The sequence below is a fragment of the Eleutherodactylus coqui genome, chromosome 12 (assembly GCF_035609145.1).
Source record: "Eleutherodactylus coqui strain aEleCoq1 chromosome 12, aEleCoq1.hap1, whole genome shotgun sequence".
Classification (NCBI taxonomy): domain Eukaryota; kingdom Metazoa; phylum Chordata; class Amphibia; order Anura; family Eleutherodactylidae; genus Eleutherodactylus; species Eleutherodactylus coqui.
This window is the reverse complement of record NC_089848.1, coordinates 109331384-109352521: the sequence shown is the minus strand read 5'-3', so window position 1 is coordinate 109352521 and position 21138 is coordinate 109331384. Positions and strand designations below refer to the sequence as shown.

At 46.2% G+C, this 21138-nt stretch overlaps 1 protein-coding gene across 5 annotated transcripts in view; it reads left to right on the top strand.

Annotated features, from left to right (window-relative positions):
- Positions 1–21138, top strand: part of PARD3 (par-3 family cell polarity regulator) — a 535977-nt gene that overhangs the window by 220561 nt on the left and 294278 nt on the right. For all 5 annotated transcript variants that reach the window (XM_066585804.1, XM_066585803.1, XM_066585801.1 and 2 more), the window contains 2 exons: positions 1392–1475; positions 17030–17155. In XM_066585804.1, coding sequence (XP_066441901.1) covers positions 1392–1475; positions 17030–17155 — 210 coding nt within the window. The remainder of the gene's footprint in view (positions 1–1391; positions 1476–17029; positions 17156–21138) is intronic.

Genomic DNA, 21138 nt, shown 5'->3' with positions numbered 1-21138 from the left:
GCGAGAGATGGTCACATTTATTAAGCATCAAAGTAAATTTGGCGCACTTCACTCCAGGGCACTCTATACTGAGGTCAACCTATAAAACCGGGTTTTGGTAAATTTCCCGCATCATGCTCGAGCCTTTACTTTTGCAGATACTGTACGTGATTTTTCGATTGGGTTCTACTTCCAAATCCTCGAAGCTCTGCTCAGACGGCGTATTTCGCTATGGATTTGATGTGGAATCTGTCTCCAAAAGTCACCCATTGCTTAAAATGGGAATCTGTACCACGGTCTTAACTACATGTTCCTTCTTGACGCACAGTCTGCTGACTTTCCATTGCCTTTGGCTAAATCCGCATGCTTATCCACGACAGCACAAATGAAAATCTGTGGCGGCCATGTAGATTTCTCTTACGGATTTTCATTGAAATCCACATTGGGAAATTCCAATTGATGTCATGTGTACAGTACCCTAGGAGCCTCTGTTAAAGCGACACTCTGGTTTTAGGTGAGAAGTCTGTCCTAGGACTGGTCGGGGTACATTACCTGTAGTTGATGGTGTCTGCTGTCGTTCACTTCCACCGGTGCTGGTTTCATATGGCCAGGATGCTCGCTGTTTTCTGATTCCAGTATGTAGTGCTCTGTGATTGGCCAGCACTGATAACATGAGCAGTGCTGGCCAATCACAGAGCAGTTCACAGAGCAGTTCACAGTGCATTGGAAGTCCTAACATTGCCCATGCACCGTGGACCAATAAATAGTCTAAAAATGATGGCAGCAATCTTAGCCATGCAAAAATGGGACTCGCAAACTGGCAGAGCCAAACACAGGCTGACACAATCAACTACAGGTAATGTACCCTGTTCACCCACCGGTCCCAGGATAGAATTGCCCCAAAGCCCGAGAATCACTTTACGGGTTTGCACCTTGTAGGAATATTCTAGCCTCCAAAATGGTGGAAATGGAATTCAGCAGACTCCATTATAAGATGTTGGGTGTTTTTGGTCACCGTATAGACTCCTCACAGGTTCGCAACTCCCTTTATAATGGAGAGTTATGACTCTAGTAGTACCAGCGCCTTAGCTGTAGGCTATATTGGAGCTGGGCTGGGCAGGCCCAATAGTAATAGACCTCACATCAGGTAGAGCTCCTAGAATTGATTCCATACATTAGTGTGTGACTTGGCCTCGTTGTTATTGGCTTTTTCATATTCTTCCTCTTCTTCCATGCCATCAGGCTTATTTTGAGGTATGTGACATTATGTTTCCCCTCTCACAACTCCCTTTGCGATGTATGCTTGTGCGTGTCTTGTGGGGGCCATTCATGTCATGCATTGCAGCCCCCTGACTGTTGAGACTCCTAATGGTTATTTCATGTTCACGAACCTTCATTCATCTCCATTACAGTGACATGGTGAAGCTGGTGGAAGTCTCCAATGATGGCGGACCTCTAGGGATCCACGTAGTGCCTTACAGCGCCCGAGGCGGAAGGTAATGTTTACGGAGACTGTAGCCCACATACATGTCAGTACGTTGGACAGCTGACGTTCTATGCAGTATGGCCGCCTCATCCGGTCTGGCTTTGCACTCCATTGAGGAGACTTTGAACCCTCTAGAAGTATTTTGTGAGAGCCGAGTATTCAGATGACTCAAAATGTACATCTTCGGCTCACCAGAGAGTTAGCTGCGCCCGTCACGTGTCCCCGTGTCAGGATGTCATCGCTGAAAACTAGGTGCACTAACTTTACCGCAGCGACTCATGCTGTATGATTAGTTTGGCGCATCTTTAGACTTATTACTTTCACTGCTTTAGCGGCGCCTCTCACAAACGGATTTTAATTGCGGAATCAGTGATTGCCGACTGCGCAAAAGATCCATGGTAAAATGCGGGCATTGAAAGGCATGTATTTTCGATTTTTCGGTCACACTTGCAGGTACGCATAGTGTGTTCTGCGAGCGGAAGAGCAATCGCTGTATGCTCTATTTTAGCGTCTATTTCGTGTATATGGTCCTCATTGAAGTCAATCAATGCAAGTGTTCAGTCGTCAATACACTATTAACATTGCGTATGAGTGGCGGAAATGCTCGCAACTTCAAAGGAAAAGCCGGAATGCTGGCTAAATAGGAGAGAGATCATCTCCCGCCCGAATTATATGCTGTACATAGCATGCATCTGCGCGGAAAAACACGTGCATTCGCGATTTTCTGCAGTTAACTTTTCGTGAACGATCGCAGGTCATCTGCTGCGGAAATCCACAGGCAGAATCCGACCTGTTCGTGCGAGTCCAGCTTTAGACTGTTTTTCTTTTTTTACTACATGGTGACTTCTGTTAAGGCACACCCTTTTTTTCCTCTAATTTACACCCCTTCATCTAAAGAGATACAAAGTGTCCATGGTTTATTTACATGAGTGATGCAAGACATGTAACACTTGCATGTAAAAGGAACACGCTATAAGGGTCTATTGTAGGCCAAATGTCCACGGGCGGATTTGATTTGCGTTCCCCACACGGACGATCCGCAGTTCAAGCCGCCCATTGAGAAACATGGGCGTCCGCAACTGAATTAAAGCATGCAAATTTGATTTGCAGACCTTTGGGTGCGGAAATCAAATCGCCGCATGCGCCATTTCAGTGCGGTACCCGCACGGACAGCTCCCATTTATGTCAATGGAAGCCATCTGATCCGTGGCCCGTCCACAATTGGCTTTGTGAACGGACTGCGGATTACACGGGAAAGCAGAAGTTTGGAAAAAAATAAACTCCACTGCACATGTGCGACGGAGCGCGGATATCCACAGTAGAGAAAGAAAGGCCCAGGCGGGTAAGCAGGGTCCTCAGCCGCGGGCGGGGTCGTATCCTGCTGCGGGCTACTGCATGCGGAATCCAACCCGCCCATGAACATGAACCCTTACATGAGTGATTCTTCCCTCTCAGCAATACTGCAAGAAAGTAAAAAAATTACAGCTTGTTCTGTTTTTGGGCAGTTCTGTTCAAGAGTCAGCCATTATTTATAGGAGCAAAACAGACCATCTAAGGACGCTCATACATACATATAAGTACAGGGAAATGCACACGGGCGGAAATTTCGCATCGGGATTTCCCGCAAAATTTCCGCACGTGCCCGCTGCCATAGGATTGCATTAGATAATGCAATCCTATTCAGACAGCCGCAATTTGACCGCGTGAAAACACGCACGGTAAACAAATCACGGCGTGCTCTATTTCTGTGCGAGTCTCATAGAGGCCCGCACAGAAATGTCACTGGTGACGCGCCGGCTCCGCTCTGCGCATGTGCCAAGTGGGCAGCAGCCGGCACATAGCAGAGCGGAGAGACGCCGGGAGCTGGTAAGCTGCAGTGGTCACTGCAGGGGCATGGCTTGCATCTCGCTGCGACAATTCTCGCAGTGGGATCTTACCCGGCTATCTGCAGCTGGCCTTAGATGGGATTTTCTCTTTTTACTGCTCTGACAACATGATTTCCATGCGTGTGGAACTCATAAGTCCAACGATGCGCTTTCCTTGCACAACACGTCGCACTGACATTAAAGATTTTCAGGTTTGCAAGTGGCATATCAGTCTGAGTTTCTCTGATCGCTATTACACAAATGTGTAAGTGGACCCTGAAACGCTTAACATCGTCCCTCCTGTATATTCATCAACCCCTTGGGGAACGCAGGTTCGGGAAATCAACTGATCACTCCACGCCGCGATTCTTGACACCCCTGGTGGGCAGGTGATGCCACAACGCATCTCTGCAGGGAATGTGTAGTATTACAGGATGGCAGGAGGTCTGCCGGAGCAGAACATGGGGAAGGCCTCTAGCGGGCATCCCGGTTTATGACATTTATGTACTCTAATAGGACATAGGGATGCTATCTTTACCATGTAACAGCCCATATATCTGATATTACAGCTCTGCCTTTACGTTGCTTGGAGTCATGAATGGAACATCTTTCTAGTTGTACTAAGTCTGTCTGGTTATTTAATTTGTACATTGGATCAAACTTGAAACCAACCTTCTGGTCCCGAGTATAGGATGGAGGAAGTCCTATTAGCTGGTGCTCCCTCTATATGCCATTGTCTCCCATATGTCCTGGTTCCTATGGGCGGCGGCACTGCTCTTGTTACGACCCGGTAAATACTTTGCATCGGTAGTCTCGGGCGCTTTAGGCCTCTCTGATTGGCTGGCGTTGCTCACATGAGTCAGAAGTGATAGTTTCTCCTTACGGAGGACACCTTGTACGTTTGAGGAAACTTATGAGGCCATGCAATGCTCTTCTGGCAAATGTATGCCAACGGAGAGATGGCACCATGCCTCATATTAGAAGCTGCACTATGCCTAGAGTCTTAGGCACCACCATTGTGTTGTCGGAAAAGTGAGGAGGCCATCTTGGAAGAATGAAGATAGAACACGCTATTGGTTTGCAGTGAACGTTCCTCTTAGTTACTAGCAGGTAAACATTGTATATAGTTATGTCTAGTCTGCCGTATGTGGAGCGTCGGGTGAAGTAATTTGCCCATTAATAATCATATAATGTTTCTATATCCATCAGCAATTTGACTCCCTTTGGCTCCATCACTAATTTATAGTCCATTCCATGGGTATAATCCAGATCTTTCACAGATACATCAAGTCTAAAGTGTCCATACGTCAAGTGGAAAATGCAGGTGAATTATCGGGTACATTGGCGTTACATATATCTTCCCGCTGACGTTCTGTATGTTGGCTTTGGTGCCGCGTGTGTTGAGCAGGAAGATAAATGCACATATTAAGTAAAATTACACCCATAAATTGCCATTTAAAGACATAACATTCCAGTGAACTTTTCTATCAGCAATTCTGGTTGGAGTTGATTAAAAGCGGATGACATTTATATTAAAGGCTCTAATCGGGGGCTTTTTGGGCCTGATAAATAGTTGTTATTGCTCCAAAGTCTTCCTGCGCATAATAAATCAGGGGGCTTGTCGGGGGCGCACGTTCAGGTAAGTTTATGTCTTACTCAAGAACCAAATCTGATTAGTAGCCTTAGATCAAAACGCTGGCGTCGGGGATGGGAACGCAGCCAAACTCTGCACTTTAGAAGAACCTTCGGAAAGTTTCATTTTACATTTTCAGTTCAGCTGCTTCAGGTCAGAAGAAATGTTGCTGAAACCTCACCGAGGGATAGACTTTCAGATTACCTGTTCCATAAGCGCCCGTTGCCAAAAGGGAGTCTTTATGGTCTCTTCTGATTATCTATTGGGTCAATTTGTGAGAAAAACTAGGGGACAACCAAAAAGGCCACCATCATAGGTCGGGCATGGGTCTTGTCACCCACACTTCTATGGCCCAGTTCATATCTGCGTTGGGTGTTCAGTTTGGAGCCTCCATCACAAGTCCTATCATATTTGATGGAAAAATATGGCACTGCATGCAGCACTATGACAAATGGCACCATGACCGGGACTCTTCAGGCCCAATTATATCTCCATTGGGGTCCTTCACGCACCGATGGTATCCACTATTCAATGGAGCTGTGACATTTTTGTGACTTTCAGTATAAATGGAAGCCAAAACATGGACATGAATGGATCCTTAAAGGGATTGTACCAGACCTGCAAATTATCCCTATCCAAAGGATAGAGATTTGATTGGTGGGTCGGGCTCACCACTGAGACTCCCACTAATAGCGAGAACTGGAGTGCCTTGTTCCCCTCTGTCAATGTGAGGTTGATTCTTCCCCCCACAGCGGTATCAGAATGAATTGAGCATGCCTGGCCGCTGCTTCATTCATTTCAGTGGGGCTGATGGAAATACCTGAGTGCTGGCCACTCGCCTATCTCTGCACGACCAATGAAAGGGAATAGAGCATCGGCACACTTTGGTGACCAGCACTCCATTCAGTCTCAGGACAGCATAGGGTGCGGTAAGCCTGCATCGGGGAAGACGAAGACACGGGACCCCTGTTCTTGGTATCAGTGGGGATCTTGGCTGTGAGACCTCGACTGATCAGGAATTAACTTGTGATTCTGGTGCAATCCCTTTAAAGAAACCCTCTGGCTCCAGGACAAGACTTTGCCCAGGGAACAATGGAAGAGTGGTGTTATATGACCTAGTGGTTAGACTTAGTCATATGCAGTCGCCAATCCACCAGTTCCTTGGGCTCCTCTGTGGTGATCTAAGATGGCTTCACCACGTTTTAGACCACCCGATGCACTCCGGGTAGTTCATGAGATAGTCTTAAGACGTTGCCCGCTTCTCTGATTTTCCAGCACTGCTCACTTGTGCAGCCATGGCCAATCAGATAAACGCTTCTAGTGGTTCACCACTGATGTGCATGGGTTCGTCTCAGAAGTAGTCTGACCGCTTTTATGTGAAATATAAAGTATTTGCTAGAATGGGCTTGTCATTAAGAGTCTTTTCTACTAGACCTGCTGATTCTTCACATATTGGGGTATTGCAGAAGGGACTGGAAATTTTAAAATAACCATAACCAATCTAATTGCCTCCGAGAGTAGACATGCAAGAGTTTTGCATCAAGTTTGATCTCCACGCACCTACAGTCTTATGGATCAGTGAGATGAGTTGGTTGATCAGGGGCATCGGGCAGCATAGGGTAAATACCAGAGTAGTATTGGCAGATTCTATGATCTCATTTATGACCTGCCGACTACCTAAGACTGGCTTAGACTTTTTATAGCTCTACATTGAGCTTTCCTGCAGGGGCTCCTGTTTAAATATTCTCAAATGATACTCAGATCGAGCCCTGAACAGAACTATTCACTATACTGAACAAAAACGGAGACAAAGGTACAAACGTTGTTCTCCATTTGACCTGGTTTCTATTCGTTTCCGTCTCTTTCGTAGAACTCAAAAGCGTAGTTGACTGCACTGTTGTATCCTCCAAAAAGAAAAGAATGAATCGAAAGTACTTCAAAAGGAATTGGTCTGATATGATCGACTCCTCATAAACCCGTGCTGGTGAGGAGTTCCATTGTTTTGCTTGAGGTATTCTAGAAGGACGTCTCTCAAAAACCCCTCGAATATTTTTCCAACTAGAAGTGAGGCTTACTGGCCTGTAGTCACCAGGCTCGCATTTTGACCCATTTTTGTATATTGGAACCACATTGGCAATGCAGGGGTACAACCCCGGTCTCAATAAAGTCCCTAAATATAAGAAATGGCGGTATGTCTATCACGTATGGCATGATGCATTGGAACCTCAGCAATTGCTTGCCTTACTGGTCAAATCTGTCTCTAATAGCTTAAAACAAATAACTTGCCTGCCCACAGAGTAATGTGACCGCCGCGGCAGAGGAAATGCTACATGGCTATCAGATCTGCATGTGGAAGTGAAGACCAGTGGTGGACCACCACTGGAGGAATGGGAGCCGGTGATTAATTACTACTTTTGCTATATCGCTATGGACATATTGCTTTTCTTCCTGGATAACCCTGTTGACTGTTGCTGGTGGGATCGTTTGTAAGAATGATCCCACGGGCTATCGGCTGCCTTAAATATATGTTCAGATAGATTGCAGATACTAATGGAGATCATAGAATCTGCCAGCAATACTCGCCAGCTTGAAGGTGGGATAAAGGAAATACCTTGTAAGGCGAATCCGGTCTGCTTCCGGTATTTAACTCTGCGCTGCCCCATAAGGAAGTCTATAGGTCCGTGCCGATGAGCCGCACATAACCGCCCACAGATCACTCCAAAGGTCTCTCGGAACCCGATCGGAGGATATCTGTTCCATTACGTTCCTTATGATTCATAGGTTTCTTCAGAAAGAAATACGGCACTCTAAATTGTTTCTCTGTAAATTCATTTCTTCATCTTTTGTTTCCATAACCGGAACATGTTGTCAGAGGTGATTTCACACTTGTATAATAAGAACTATATTTATCTCCGCTCACTCATATTATAATTCCTAGTTCCGTCAGCTCTGTGCTGGAGCAGATCGTTTATTCTCAGAGCTACCGTATTCACCGAGTGCGCTGGGATACAGACATTTATATACAGGAAATTAATCTCCTCCACCCCAACCTTCTTATGGAGGAGCAGCGAGTCCGATGCCACATATCCTCCAGGTATCTCATAGCCAGCGCTGTGTCTTCTGATGTCCCTGGCGTCATTACTTCAGTTATATGCAATGCTGGTCTTATGTCAGATGGCACCTTGTCAGAGGTCACCGGGTCTTAAGAGACAAGCTGTGTGTGCGCATATGTATATATAATGTGTATTGCTCAGTCCGCCTGTATCCTGCTTCTGTGGAAAATAACAAGATGGCGCCATGCCTACTCAATGAATAAATACAGCCCCAAAACCAACCTCATGGCATAAACACAGCCCCAGAACCAAGCAGCTCATACACAAGAACCAAGCTCAGTACATAGATACGATACCAGAAGCAACCTTGGTGCATAGATACAGCATCAGAACCAAGCTTATAACATAAATGCAGCTCCAGAAGCAAGCACAATGACATAAATGCACAATCCACCGCAAGCAGCTCAACACACAAACACAGCCCCAGGACCATGCTCAGTGCCTAAATACAATAGCAGAACTGAGCCATTGTGTTGCATTGGTGCCTATAGACTAAAGTGGTGCCTTAAAACATCAGAAGAGGGGGAGACCGAGTCAGGAGGAGGACGATTTATGTAGCTCCACAATATGTTGCTGCATGGAGGATGGATGATGATCACATGGCTGGGCGGACTTGAGGGGGAGATCGTGCAGTGCCATGTGCCCAGCTACAAGCTGGTGGACCACATGGCTTACTCATAGCTATGGCTGGCCATGAGTGTCTGATCTGCCAGCAGCAGGTTATAGAGACGGAGGAGCGGAGCAGATTGATTATATGCTTTTACGGGAAAGGATTCATATAACTTATATTCAATTAATTTATATTGCTGATTTTGGGCCGAGGAGTCCAGTGGGCGGTCCTATCAGTGTCTGACCGCTATCCTCTGCGCAGTCATTACCTCAATTTGACACACTGCAGAATCCATATTTCATATACAAATCCAAAGATGACTTCATCATAAAGCAATTATCTTGTGCTATAAGCAGTCTGGGGGGGAAAAGTCTTATTCATACAGAATCTGGACACCTTTTTCAAAATACCACAATTTCGATCACTCGTAGACGGACAGCTTGTAGACACTACAAATATCAGGACACTACTACAACCATCCTCCTCAGCGTGATAATGGTAGGTGCAGATATTAACCGTATCCACCGCTCTGTTTTGGATCAAGTTAGATGAATAAATAAACCCTTAATTTGAAAGCCGGAGTTTTCTGGTTCGGCGCAGCGGGAAGCAGATTGATTTTAAAGCAAGAGAAGGGAGCGATTTGAGATTCGGGGTCTTTGGGAGTCCATGGAAGAAATGATGATATGAGAGATATTGCTAATTAAAGCAACATGCTGCCCTTGTGATGGGAGAGGTATTGTTATAATATGCTCAGCGGGGCTAATAAAACCCTTCCCGCAATAACCGTCGGCAGCCGCTCACGCCGTCTTTCCATCTCCAGGCAACGATGGCCATAAATGCGGGGAGGCGCGCTTACCCCAGTCTTTTATTTAGTCCTTGAATTAAACTAATTTGAAATACTCGATGATTAATGAACATTGTTTGCATCGGCGCTGTTGGTTTTCAGCACTCGCTAACCCCTGATAAAACACTGAACTACTATATGATGGCCGCGCCTGGATGCCCGCTCGCCCCTCTATGTCGACCAATGCTTGTATACAAAGTATGAGTTGATGATAATTACTTGATTTAGCTGCTTGTGTTCCAATATTCTACTTAGTATTCATTTTATAGTATGTAATAGTATTACTCCTTACTCCCTTAATGAGAAGGAGTGTGCGAGCGGGGGGTGTGGGGGGGTGTGGGGGGGTGTGGCGGAGAACAAACTATTATATGACTTTGTTGTGTTCCCACGGTAAAAAGACATAAAATGCAACAGAAATGTTAATAAAAAATACTGTCCATAAATACGAGATAACAGACAGAAACATTATTAAGCTTGAAGTATATACAACAAGCATCACACAAAAGGTGCGGCCTAAATCTCAGTACCATTCCAGTTCCTTAAAAGGGAGATGTATTCCTTAGAAGCCATAGGCTATAAGGAGGATACTGTTTTGTGTGTGTGTATAATATACATACATACATACATACATACATACATACATACATACATACATACATACATACATACATACATACATTTGAATGTTGCCCAAATATTCCCTCCCGTCTTTTGTGCATGAAGAGTGCCCCTTCTGGCCAGGTCCCTGCGCCCCTCCTTGCACTAACGAGTCGTTGGGGTTTGCCATCTTCCATGCTGAGAGCCGGTGATCTCATGCAGGTGTCTTCGGTTCTAGTCTTATAGATGCTGCACAATCGATACCAGAGCGCAGACTAAACCCAGAAACAGAGTGGAAATGGACATTAATATCTGGTCTGGAACACGGGCGGCTTTTCTGTGATTTTCTCCCAGATGTGAGGACAATAAATCCTTGGAGTGAAGAGCGGCCGCTAGGAGGAGACCCCAGACAGGGCGTTTACCGGCAAGTGGTGCCCCGGCCGCAGGAATGCACTAGTAACATTCTACAGACAGAGCAGTCCTAGATTAGCGGATCTGCTTCCAATGTGTGCCGCAAAGACTTGGGCTTCACACCACATGAAGGGCTGATCGCCTCTCCTAAGTCTCAGTAAGTAGAGCAAATCCACACAGTCAGGAGAGCTTTCTCATGTAATCCGTTGGAAATCACAAAGAGAACAAAAATCAATCACAAGTTAATAGAATGAGCATAAAAGAGATGAAACCACTGGGGGCCTCTGGGTGATGGGGGGGAAGAATAAAGAAAAAGTTTCCACATTCTGGCAAGCGGAACATAAAATTGACAGTGAAAGTCATTTGTTACTTCACTGACATCTAAATGATCTCATCAATAATATCATAGCAGTTTGTAACGGTGATGGTTGGGGTAGCCGATGTCGCGTACACTCTACCGCGGATCTACATTTCTTAAGGTTACAGAGGACAGTTTTTCATAGTCTTTTGCCGTGTATGACCCCTTTATAGCTGGTTATAGATTCATACAGATAATGATTTCAGAGAGTGGTCAGACATGTTACCCTTTGAAAAACAATGAGTAGGCAGCGCCAAGCTTTTTACATTGATACGGCACCAGCGCCAAGCTTGGTACATGGATACGGCGCCGGAGCCGAGCTTGGCACGTGGATACGGAGCCGAGCTTGGCACGTAGATACGGAGCCGAGCTTGGCACGTGGATACGGCGCCGGAGCCGAGCTTGGCACGTGGATACGGCGCCGGAGCCGAGCTTGGCACGTGGATACGGCGCCGGAGCCGAGCTTGGCACGTGGATACAATATTGTACAAGAGTGAAAGCTATTGTGGTGCAGTAGCATTAGTAAGCTGAATCAGGTGTCTTGGAACATCAGGGAAAAGAAGGTAGAGCCAGGAGGAGGATTATTCATGTTACCCCACAATCTGCTGCCGCACAGAGGAAAGGGATCATCTGGCCAGCGGGCCTAAGGGGGGCATTCTCTCACAGTCTGCATCTGCCTGGTGCCTTGCAAGCTGGTGGCCCTCTCCTTGTGTGATTGCACAAGTCACCTGTAATTGCACAAGCTAACGCTGGCCATATGTGTAGGAACAATTTCTTAAACTTGGCTACAGTCCAATCAAAGACTCCAAACAAGAAAAAAACAGAAGGCAGGGGTGCAGAACTAAATGTAGTATTGTTAGGCAGTGTCCCTTCTGATTGGTTCCACCAGCTGAAGTCCAGAGAGGTGTAGTCCCAACTCCTCAACCCTTGTGGTAAAGGTGAAACAATTAAACACCACCCAGAATGGCGCTGCTATTCTGGAAGCTTCCAACACCATCCGGATATGTGCAACCAAATGTATTGAAATGTCCGGGATGATGTTACAGTGCAACTCGTTTCAGCCCTCACGAGGGTCTTCATCAAGGTTGGAATTTGTTGCACTGTCTCAAATTCACTCTCTGCTCAGAAAATTTGGTTGGACATAATTGGATGGTATTGGGAGCTTCCAGTATTGGTTCCTTATACAGCAGCGCCATTCTTGGTGGTCATCTACTTGTTTCAGTTAGTGTTATAAAAATGAACAAATGAATTGATGAGACTGTAACGAGCGGAATGTCTTTACGGCAATGCTGGTCATTGAAAACAACAAATTAGACCAGATTTCATACAAAAAAAGTTTAAGCAATGAAAGCTCCAATAATAAACAGTAAAATAGCAGCGCGGATAAAGAATTATACCGCCAGATAGCAAGCTAATGTTCGCGATCAGCGGCGACAAGTAAGTGGTGCCAGGAGGTGAGGAAAAAATTGAAAGGAGCCGGAACGGGGAAAACAATTCTTTTAAATAACAGACAAGATAAAAAATGCGGTTCAATAAATGAACAAAAAACCCTGCAGAGACTTCAAGACAGAACGCTGCTAAATTACGGACAATCAGAAGACTTAGAGAGCGCGATTCGTGTTTACTGAGGGCAGATTACATTTAGGTTTTTTTCCCCCTAGGATGCTCACTAATCACAATTTAGAGGTTGGGAAGACATTTATCTAAAACACTGGGACAAGTACATGCCGCAAGCAACGGAATTTGGCTTCCTATTACACCTATAGACTGCATCCATGCGGTGATTGCGTGGAGAACGTGGGCCTGCGGAGTCTCATTTCCCACACAACCACTCGCCCCACGTGGAGCACCGCTGTGCTTACGACCACTTGTCAGTGAGGGGCGCAGATTGCAGGCAGGAAGCTTCACTTCAATTTCCTAGCGTGTTATGTGAGACGTTGGAGCTCGGGAAATTGTTAAAAGAAGGAATATATATAGTGAAATGTGAGAGTTGCGACTAAGGCAAAGGCAAAACAAGTAGACTCAGCAGGCGAGCGAGAAATCCCTTTTTGCAAAAAAAAAAATAAAAAATTTAAACCGAATCTGCTGGGTGATTATGGGTCATATCGCTGTTTGTACCAGTGCGTGAATTAAGGAGCATTATTTTATTGTTTGTTGTACTTAAACAATGACCAATAAGACAGTCACCGTGTTAATAGTAACGAGCTGTCCAGTACTACATGGTATCCTGCGGTGTCGATCCTGATGAATGCAAAACATCACATGGAAATTGTTGCCATCTGCCTCACATTAAAGCGAGACTCCATTTCAAACTAAAAATTCCCAATCCCCTACTTGGTAACGAATCTGGTGCCATTGCTGCTTTCTAGTCTCCCGTCTGATACGTCCGAGGGCGGAGGAAGGAGTGGCATGTTTTTACACTTACAACCGTGTGCATTGGGAGGTCTGAGACAAACCACCTTCAATGCCCTAATATCAGACCTGTAGGGAAAGACCTAGCTGGGGTGATGTCATTGGCTTCGGTCGAGTGGTGCCATAGGCTGAAACATCCCCATGTAGAGAGTTGTAGAAAAGTCCAAGTCATATCACCTCCAGTGCCCTGATGGACCACAGCTCGTAACGTTGGCATTGTGTCACCCGCCTGTGCCTTTCCTTGCAGGCATCCTCGGGCAATGGAGGAGTCTAACTTCCCCATTCACACTGTTGTAAGAAGGTGTAAGACGCGCCACTTCCTCCTCTGCTCTTGGATGAGGAAACCTGTAAGGGGAGACAGTGGCAAGATGGATGTACTGTCGATTTGTCTAGTCCATCCGAGAGCAATGGAGGAGGCTGATCTTGGGGTGGATTTGCACAGCAAAGCCATCGCCTGAATAGTCACTTGAAATAGTCAATTCAGCGATTTATTGGCATATGAACAACTGCTGTTTGTGTGCTTTTGTTTGTTCTCTTGTTCAGTTTTGCTGTCACTTTGCCGCCTATTTGCCGTCTCACACTGCGGCTGATGCTCTGCCGGCTGATACTACTCACTTTTGCATGCATTGAGACAAGGGAATGACATTACATGATTTGGGTTATGATGACAGTTATTTGACAGCCACCCCTCGAGCCGGTGACTTGTTCTGCAGTGTGTGCGGGTGTTCCATGTTTGGCCTCTCATTCATGCCCCTACAGTAATGTTTTACATGGGATCATTACCAGAAATGGAGAGTCTTTTGATCAAAGTTGGGAAAGACTTAATGAACCATATAGATTAAACCTGGCATCTGATCATCAGATTAATCGTCTTCAAGAAGAGAGAAGCGCAGACTGCCTCAAATGTCTGAATTCTTCTACAGATGATGGTTTTCAGAAGAATGCTTGAGCTAACGAAGAGGATTCTTTATGATCTGAGGCTCTGAAGAGTTGGCTCGTCATGCTGATTAAAAGATTAGATTTACTTAAAACATATTGGGGCCCATTTACTAAGAGCAGTGTTTCATACTCCGGTCTTAGTGAAGTGCTTGTTGGGGAGCAAAATACGGCAAATTTATTAGGTGGCTGCGCCTCTCACAACTATTGTAGCCCCTCTGGCTGTCTGGCGTGCCAGGAAGTCAAAACTAAACCAGCTGTAGATTTGCAGTATATTTAGGCTAGTTTCTGACATAAATTGCAGTAAATCTGACAGACTGCGGGAGGCTGCTCCCCTCCGAAGCCCTCTTCATCACAACTATTCATCCTGCTTCTATTTTAGAAGAGAGAGCCCCTTTAAGAGAAGAGGACAACTCCAAGAATTCAAGGGAACCCGTCACATTGTACATACAGTTCCACTTGAGGGCAGCGTGTTATATACACTCCTTAGCACTGAAATCGCAACACCAAGAAGGAAAAGTTGTGGAATTATAGAAATCGTAGGATTGATAATCATGTTAATGATATGTAATTGCTGAAAAGATGGGAACAAAATATTCAAAACCTCTTGATTGATTCAGTTATCTACTATGAGCTCCCCAAATCACCAGCACTAACGCATGCGATCATTGAGGTCCTTAATGGTTGTCTGAGGATTGTTCTGCCATGCTAAATGTACTTGGGCGGGCAAATTGCCAAGATGCAGTGCTGGCGGCTTCCTTTGCAATTAGCCAACCAATGATGTCTTAGATTTGCTTGACAGGAGACAAGTCTGGAGACCCTGCAGGCCATGGTAGCACATTTAGACCATGCAGGCTGCTTACATTCACATGAACAACATGTGGCCTGGCGTTCTGTTGAAAAATGGCTCCTGGGGCGTTTTGGAGAAATTACCATAGAACTGGTTCCACGACTAAATCAATACAACACTGAGCAGTTAGTGTCCCTGGAATGAAGACTAGAGGGGTCCGTATATTATGCCACCCTTCACCGAAATCCTAGGAGTAGAGCAAGTGTAACGTTCCATCAGCAAGGCCTTTTCATGGAGTTGCCCACATGGTCTCCAGACCATTTCCAGCTATCATTGTGTCTGAAACAAAAACAGGACTTGTCACTGAAGAGAATAGACCTCCATTCTGGCATCCGTTGCCGTCTTGCTCTGCACCCATCACAGCCTTTGACGTCTGGCCCGTAGCCCAATGTTGTGTTGGCTAATTTTGATGGTTTCTGTAGACGCTGTAGGCTTGAGATATAATGTCCAGTTTGTCCAAATGTCCACTCGTACCATAGAATGGATCACTACACACCGTTCTCCCAATTGGACAATCCATCCATGTGGAGGTTCGTCTCTGTTCACCTCTTAAAGTCATTCGCTGTACTTCCAACCACCAGGACACTCAATGTTGGGCAATGCTATTAGCGCATAGCGATTTGCCGGAGTGATAAACCAAGGTCTCTTAGTTCAAGGGTACTGTCCCTTTGTTTGCAACAAGTGGCGATAACTGGCATGCCAACGAAGTGGAGACTGTGCATTAATACCACAAGACTTTGGCCTCGAGCACACGGACAGATTTTTTCTGCCGAATCCGGGACGGGCGTCCACCTCTGGGTTCCACAGCAATAACCTCCATAGCATGCTAAGGCAGAGTGAGTTTTCATGCACATGAGCCAAAATCAGTTGTGATTTCCGTTTGCGGAGGAAAAGTCACATCATGCTCCATTTTTCTGCGGTGTCGGCATGGACCAACCCTTCGACCCTCAGCCCTTCGGAAATAACATTGCAGAAAGGTTGTAGGGCGCACATCAGCGCCTAGCGACGGCGCGAGGGAATCTGTACTACGCATGCGCGACGGCCGGACCATCCAGATAAAGAAGACGACAGGCAGGTACGCTGGGTCACAGCTACAATTAGGGTAATATTCTATGCGGGATTCCACAGGCAGAATCCGGTTCTGCCATGTGCTTGAGGCCTTAATCCTGAAGGCCCTTCCAAATGCCACAGATTGGAGATACCTGTTTGCTAATGTGATCATTTGCATATCTTAGCACTCCGCCTACTTCTTCGATTTCCATAACGTTGTGGCTTATCCTTCTTGGTGCTGCAGTTTCAATGTTTACACTATATGCACTATGTCTGGCGCCATTATATATGCCTACAATGAATGTAATCGGGTGTAGTGTGGAGAAGTGCAACCTGCGCGCGTCGGTCAGTTGAGCGTGAAGAAGATCGCCAGGTTTTGGGTGTAAATAGTTTGTCAACAAAAATAAGTCACTTTCTACTATATTTAAAACCATATTATGCCATTAACGCTTAAATTGTAACTTCACTTGCAATACCTAGCCTGGACAATAGAGGCGACAGTGCTGCCTGCTTCCTGCAGAAGTCATCTTCATGTACAGGCACACCTGCTTAGCAAACAGCTAATCGCCTGTGGTCCTGGGCAATGGACCCCCACCGACGTACTATTGCTGTCCTAACCTGTGGAAAGGCCATCGATTAGTTTACAACTGGGCAGCTCCTTTAATTTCTAAGTAGTATGCCGAGTACCGTAAGCGTCAAACGGCTGTTTTTTTTTTATTTTAACCATTTTTGGTTTTTAAAATACGGTTTTTAAGCTCATTCAGTTCTATCAACCTACGATGGGATGTTAATATTGTGCTTTGCTCGTCTGTTGGGTGAATATTGCTATTGACACAAGTCGTTAACTTCCAGCATGTGTAATCATTTGTAATCTTAATGTTGCAGAACCCTGGGATTATTAGTAAAACGACTGGAGAAAGGAGGTAAAGCTGAACGGGAGAATCTGTTCCACGAAAACGATTGTATCGTCAGAATTAACAATGGCGACCTTCGCAACAGAAGATTTGAACAGTAAGTGTTTCTTGTCAAACTAGCAAAAAATAAATTGCCTCAAAAACCCCAACCCCACCCCACCGCCTTCTTGAAACAGTGATGAGTTCATTCACATGGTGTGCTAAAATGTACAAACATTGGGCGTCCTTGTTGGTTCCATGGCAGCGGGAGGGCATGCCCTGGTACTTGTAGCTCAAAGGGGTTTCCCAGAAGTGTAAAGAAAAACATCTCTCTGGGCAGGAAAGGTTAAAAATAGGTAATACACCAAACTTGTCTCTTCTCCGGATTCGGCACAGGGGGCCCAACCCCTGAAGAGGCTTCATGGGCCCGGTTGTGTTCGTTGTGCACTTAGCTTATTTAATCACAGGCTTCAGCAGTTATACTTCCATGAACGGCACATGACCGTTGAAGCCTGTGATTGACCAAGTGGTCGTGTGCACAATGAGCAGCACTTGATGATTGACCAAGTGGTCGTGTGCACAATGAGCAGCACTTGATGATTGACCAAGTGGTCGTGTGCACAATGAGCAGCACTTGATGATTGACCAAGTGGTCGTGTGCACGATGAGCAGCACTTGATGATTGAGCAAGTGGTCGTGTGCACAATGAGCAGCACTTGATGATTGACCAAGTGGTTGTGTGCACGATGAGCAGCACTTGATGATTGACCAAGTGGTCGTGTGCACAATGAGCAGCACTTGATGATTGACCAAGTGGTCGTGTGCACAATGAGCAGCACTTGATGATTGACCAAGTGGTCGTGTGCACGATGAGCAGCACTTGATGATTGACCAAGTGGTCGTGTGCACGATGAGCAGCACTTGATGATTGACCAAGTGGTCGTGTGCACGATGAGCAGCACTTGATGATTGACCAAGTGGTTGTGTGCACGATGAGCAGCACTTGATGATTGACCAAGTGGTCGTGTGCACAATGAGCAGCACTTGATGATTGACCAAGTGGTCGTGTGCACAATGAGCAGCACTTGATGATTGACCAAGTGGTCGTGTGCACAATGAGCAGCACTTGATGATTGACCAAGTGGTCGTGTGCACAATGAGCAGCACTTGATGATTGACCAAGTGGTCGTGTGCACAATGAGCAGCGCTTGATGATTGACCAAGTGGTTGTGTGCACAATGAGCGGCGCTTGACCGCTAAAGCTTCTTCTGGGACAAGGTGGCTGTGCTGGACCGAAGGGCCATGTAAGAGGCAAGTAGGGCTTATTTTCCATTTTAAATCCTCCTTTACCTATGGATTTTTTTCCACTTCTGAAAACCCCATTTAAGGGATTATCTGGTTACAATACACTTTTTTTGAAACATGAACAAAATGGGTTAAAACAAAGCAAACAGGTACTTACCCTCCTCAGCCCCAAATATCCAGCACTGCAGCACCATGATTTCCCTGGACTCTGATGACAGCAGAAGTCAGGTGACCGCTGCCTGCCAATCAGACGTTGCAGCATCACCACTCGTTCTCCTGGCATCAGCGCTCACGTTCTGGGCGCCGCGATGTTGGAGTTTGGAACGGTAACACTATGGCCTATGATTGTCAGGCAGCAGTCAACTTGACGTTTGCTGACATCAAAGACTAGCAGAATCGCGGTGCGGCAGTACAGGATCGCCGGGGCTGAGGAGGGTAAGTAACCTTTTTCATTGCTTTGAGGGGTTGTTCAATTGTAAAGCATTGATGGCCTATCCTAAGGATAGGTCATCAACTGTAAAACAGTGGGGATCAGTCTCTTAGGATCACCACTGATCAGCTATTTGCGGGCCAACGCATTAGTGCAATGAGCTGGTTTCTGCGGGAAGCAGGCAGCTCTGTTCTTACTGGAGTGGCCAGGTCTGGTATTGCAATCCAAGTTCCCACTTAAATGAAATGGAACTTGGATTGCAATACCAAACCTGGCCACTACAGTAAGAATGGAGCTGCCTGCTTCCTGCGGAAGTCAGTTCTGTGCCAAAGCTTGCTGGTTTGGCGAACAGCGGTCCGGTGGGCACCCCTGCGCGACAGACTCCAACGATTCTACTATTGATGACCTATCCTAAGGATAGGCCATACATAGTTTACAACTTAACAACCCCTTTAACCCATTTGGCTCATATTTTAAAATGTTCATTTGTAACCTTACAACCCCTTTAACCACAGCAAGTGCATGCTGGGAGTTGTAGTTTTGCAACAACTGAGGAGTCACATGTTGAAGACTTTTGCTATATGCCAAGAACCCCTAACGGGTGTGATGCATCGATAGCTGTACACAACTACATCCCTCAAACTGCAGGGGGCGTTTCAGGTACTTTTAGTTGAAAATAATTTTTATCCCTCTCTTTGAACTTGGAAAAGACGACTAAAGTTGTGCGAGCGAGTCAATACTTGTTGTCAATAAGTGTGGCTCCGCATCTTAAGATCGATACTCCTTTATTAGAAACCACAAATCATATTTGCAGATGGTTATTATCAAGAAGATTATAGCAAATACCCGCGCAGCGTTCGGACCGGAGCCGGCTTACCAGAGTTCAGACCGGCCTTCTATTATACTGCGAGTCTTCAGAATAAGAGCCCAGAACTTTTTTAACACCTTCATGACCACATAGCATAAATGTACATCTTACACTCATGGGGGGCATACGGAGTAGCTGCACTCTATACCCTGTGCATGCTAGCATGACTCATCTCAATTTGACCATTTAAAGCAGGGGTCCCCAACTCCAGTCCTCGGGGACCACCAACAGGTCATGTTTTCAGAATATCCTATAGTAAGAACCCCTGTGGCAATGTGTGAGGCACTGGTAATAATTACATCACCTGTGCAACACTGAGGAAATCCTGAGAACATGACCTGTTGGCGGTCCCTGAGGACCAGAGTTGGGGAACAATGATTTAAAGGGTATTCTGGTCACTAGGTAAAATTACAAATTTTCACCCATGCTTTTGTGGGGGTTCTACTGCTGATCGACACTGATCCCGAGAATGGGGGTCATGTGCGCCCCCTATTTCATAGTTCACAATCCCTTCTCCCATTTCTCCGGTCTGGTGGTGAATGGGGCACTGGTCACACATGAACTATGCAATATTTGGGGGCGCACATGGCCCATCCTCTAGACCAGTAGGGATCCCAGCGGTGGGATCCCACCACCGATCTATCACTTTTCACTCATGCAGTGTATGGGTGACAACTTGTGATTGTCCCCAATTACTACGGTAGAATACCTCTTTTACTGCTGATGTGTCCTAGTCGCTGCTGACCGCGGTACCTAAGCAGTTAGCAGAGGCTCCCTCCAAGTGACTGGATTGAAGGGTGTTGATTAAGGATGAGCGAGTATACTCGCTAAGGCACTACTCGCTCGAGTAATGTGCCTTAGACGAGTATCTCCCCGCTCGTCCATAAAAATTCGGGGACCGCTGCGGCTGACAGGTGAGTTGTGGCGGGGAGCAGGGGAGAGCGGGCGGGAGAGAGGGAGAGAAAGATCTTACCTCTGTTCCTCCCCGCTCTCCCCTGCAGCTCCCCGCTCCGTGCCGACACCCGAATCTTCAGGGACGAGCAGGGAGATACTCGTCTAAGGCACAATACTCGAACGAGTAGTGCCTTAGCGAGTATACTCGCTCATCCTTAGTGTTGATGTATTCCCATGTCCGTTTAAGGCAGACCTGGGCAAAGCACGGCCCGTGGGCCACATCCGGCCCGCTGAATAGCTCGGACCGGCCCGCAAAGAGTGTCCTGGTGACTCACCAATGAGTCCGGTGTCAGCAACGGGAAGCAGCGAAACTATGCACTCCGAAGCCTTGTCCATTTTGTTCACTTCTGTGCTGTGCTAATAGTTATTCAGGCCTTACTTATTCAAGCACCTCTACCAATGACGTAGGCTTGAATAACTTTATTAAACAGCACATAAGTTAACAAAATGGACAAGGCTTCGGAGTTTGTAGTTTCACTGCTTCCCGATGCTGAGTAAGTGATGCCACTGTAACTTCTGAGTGCCAGGATGCTCGTTGCGGACC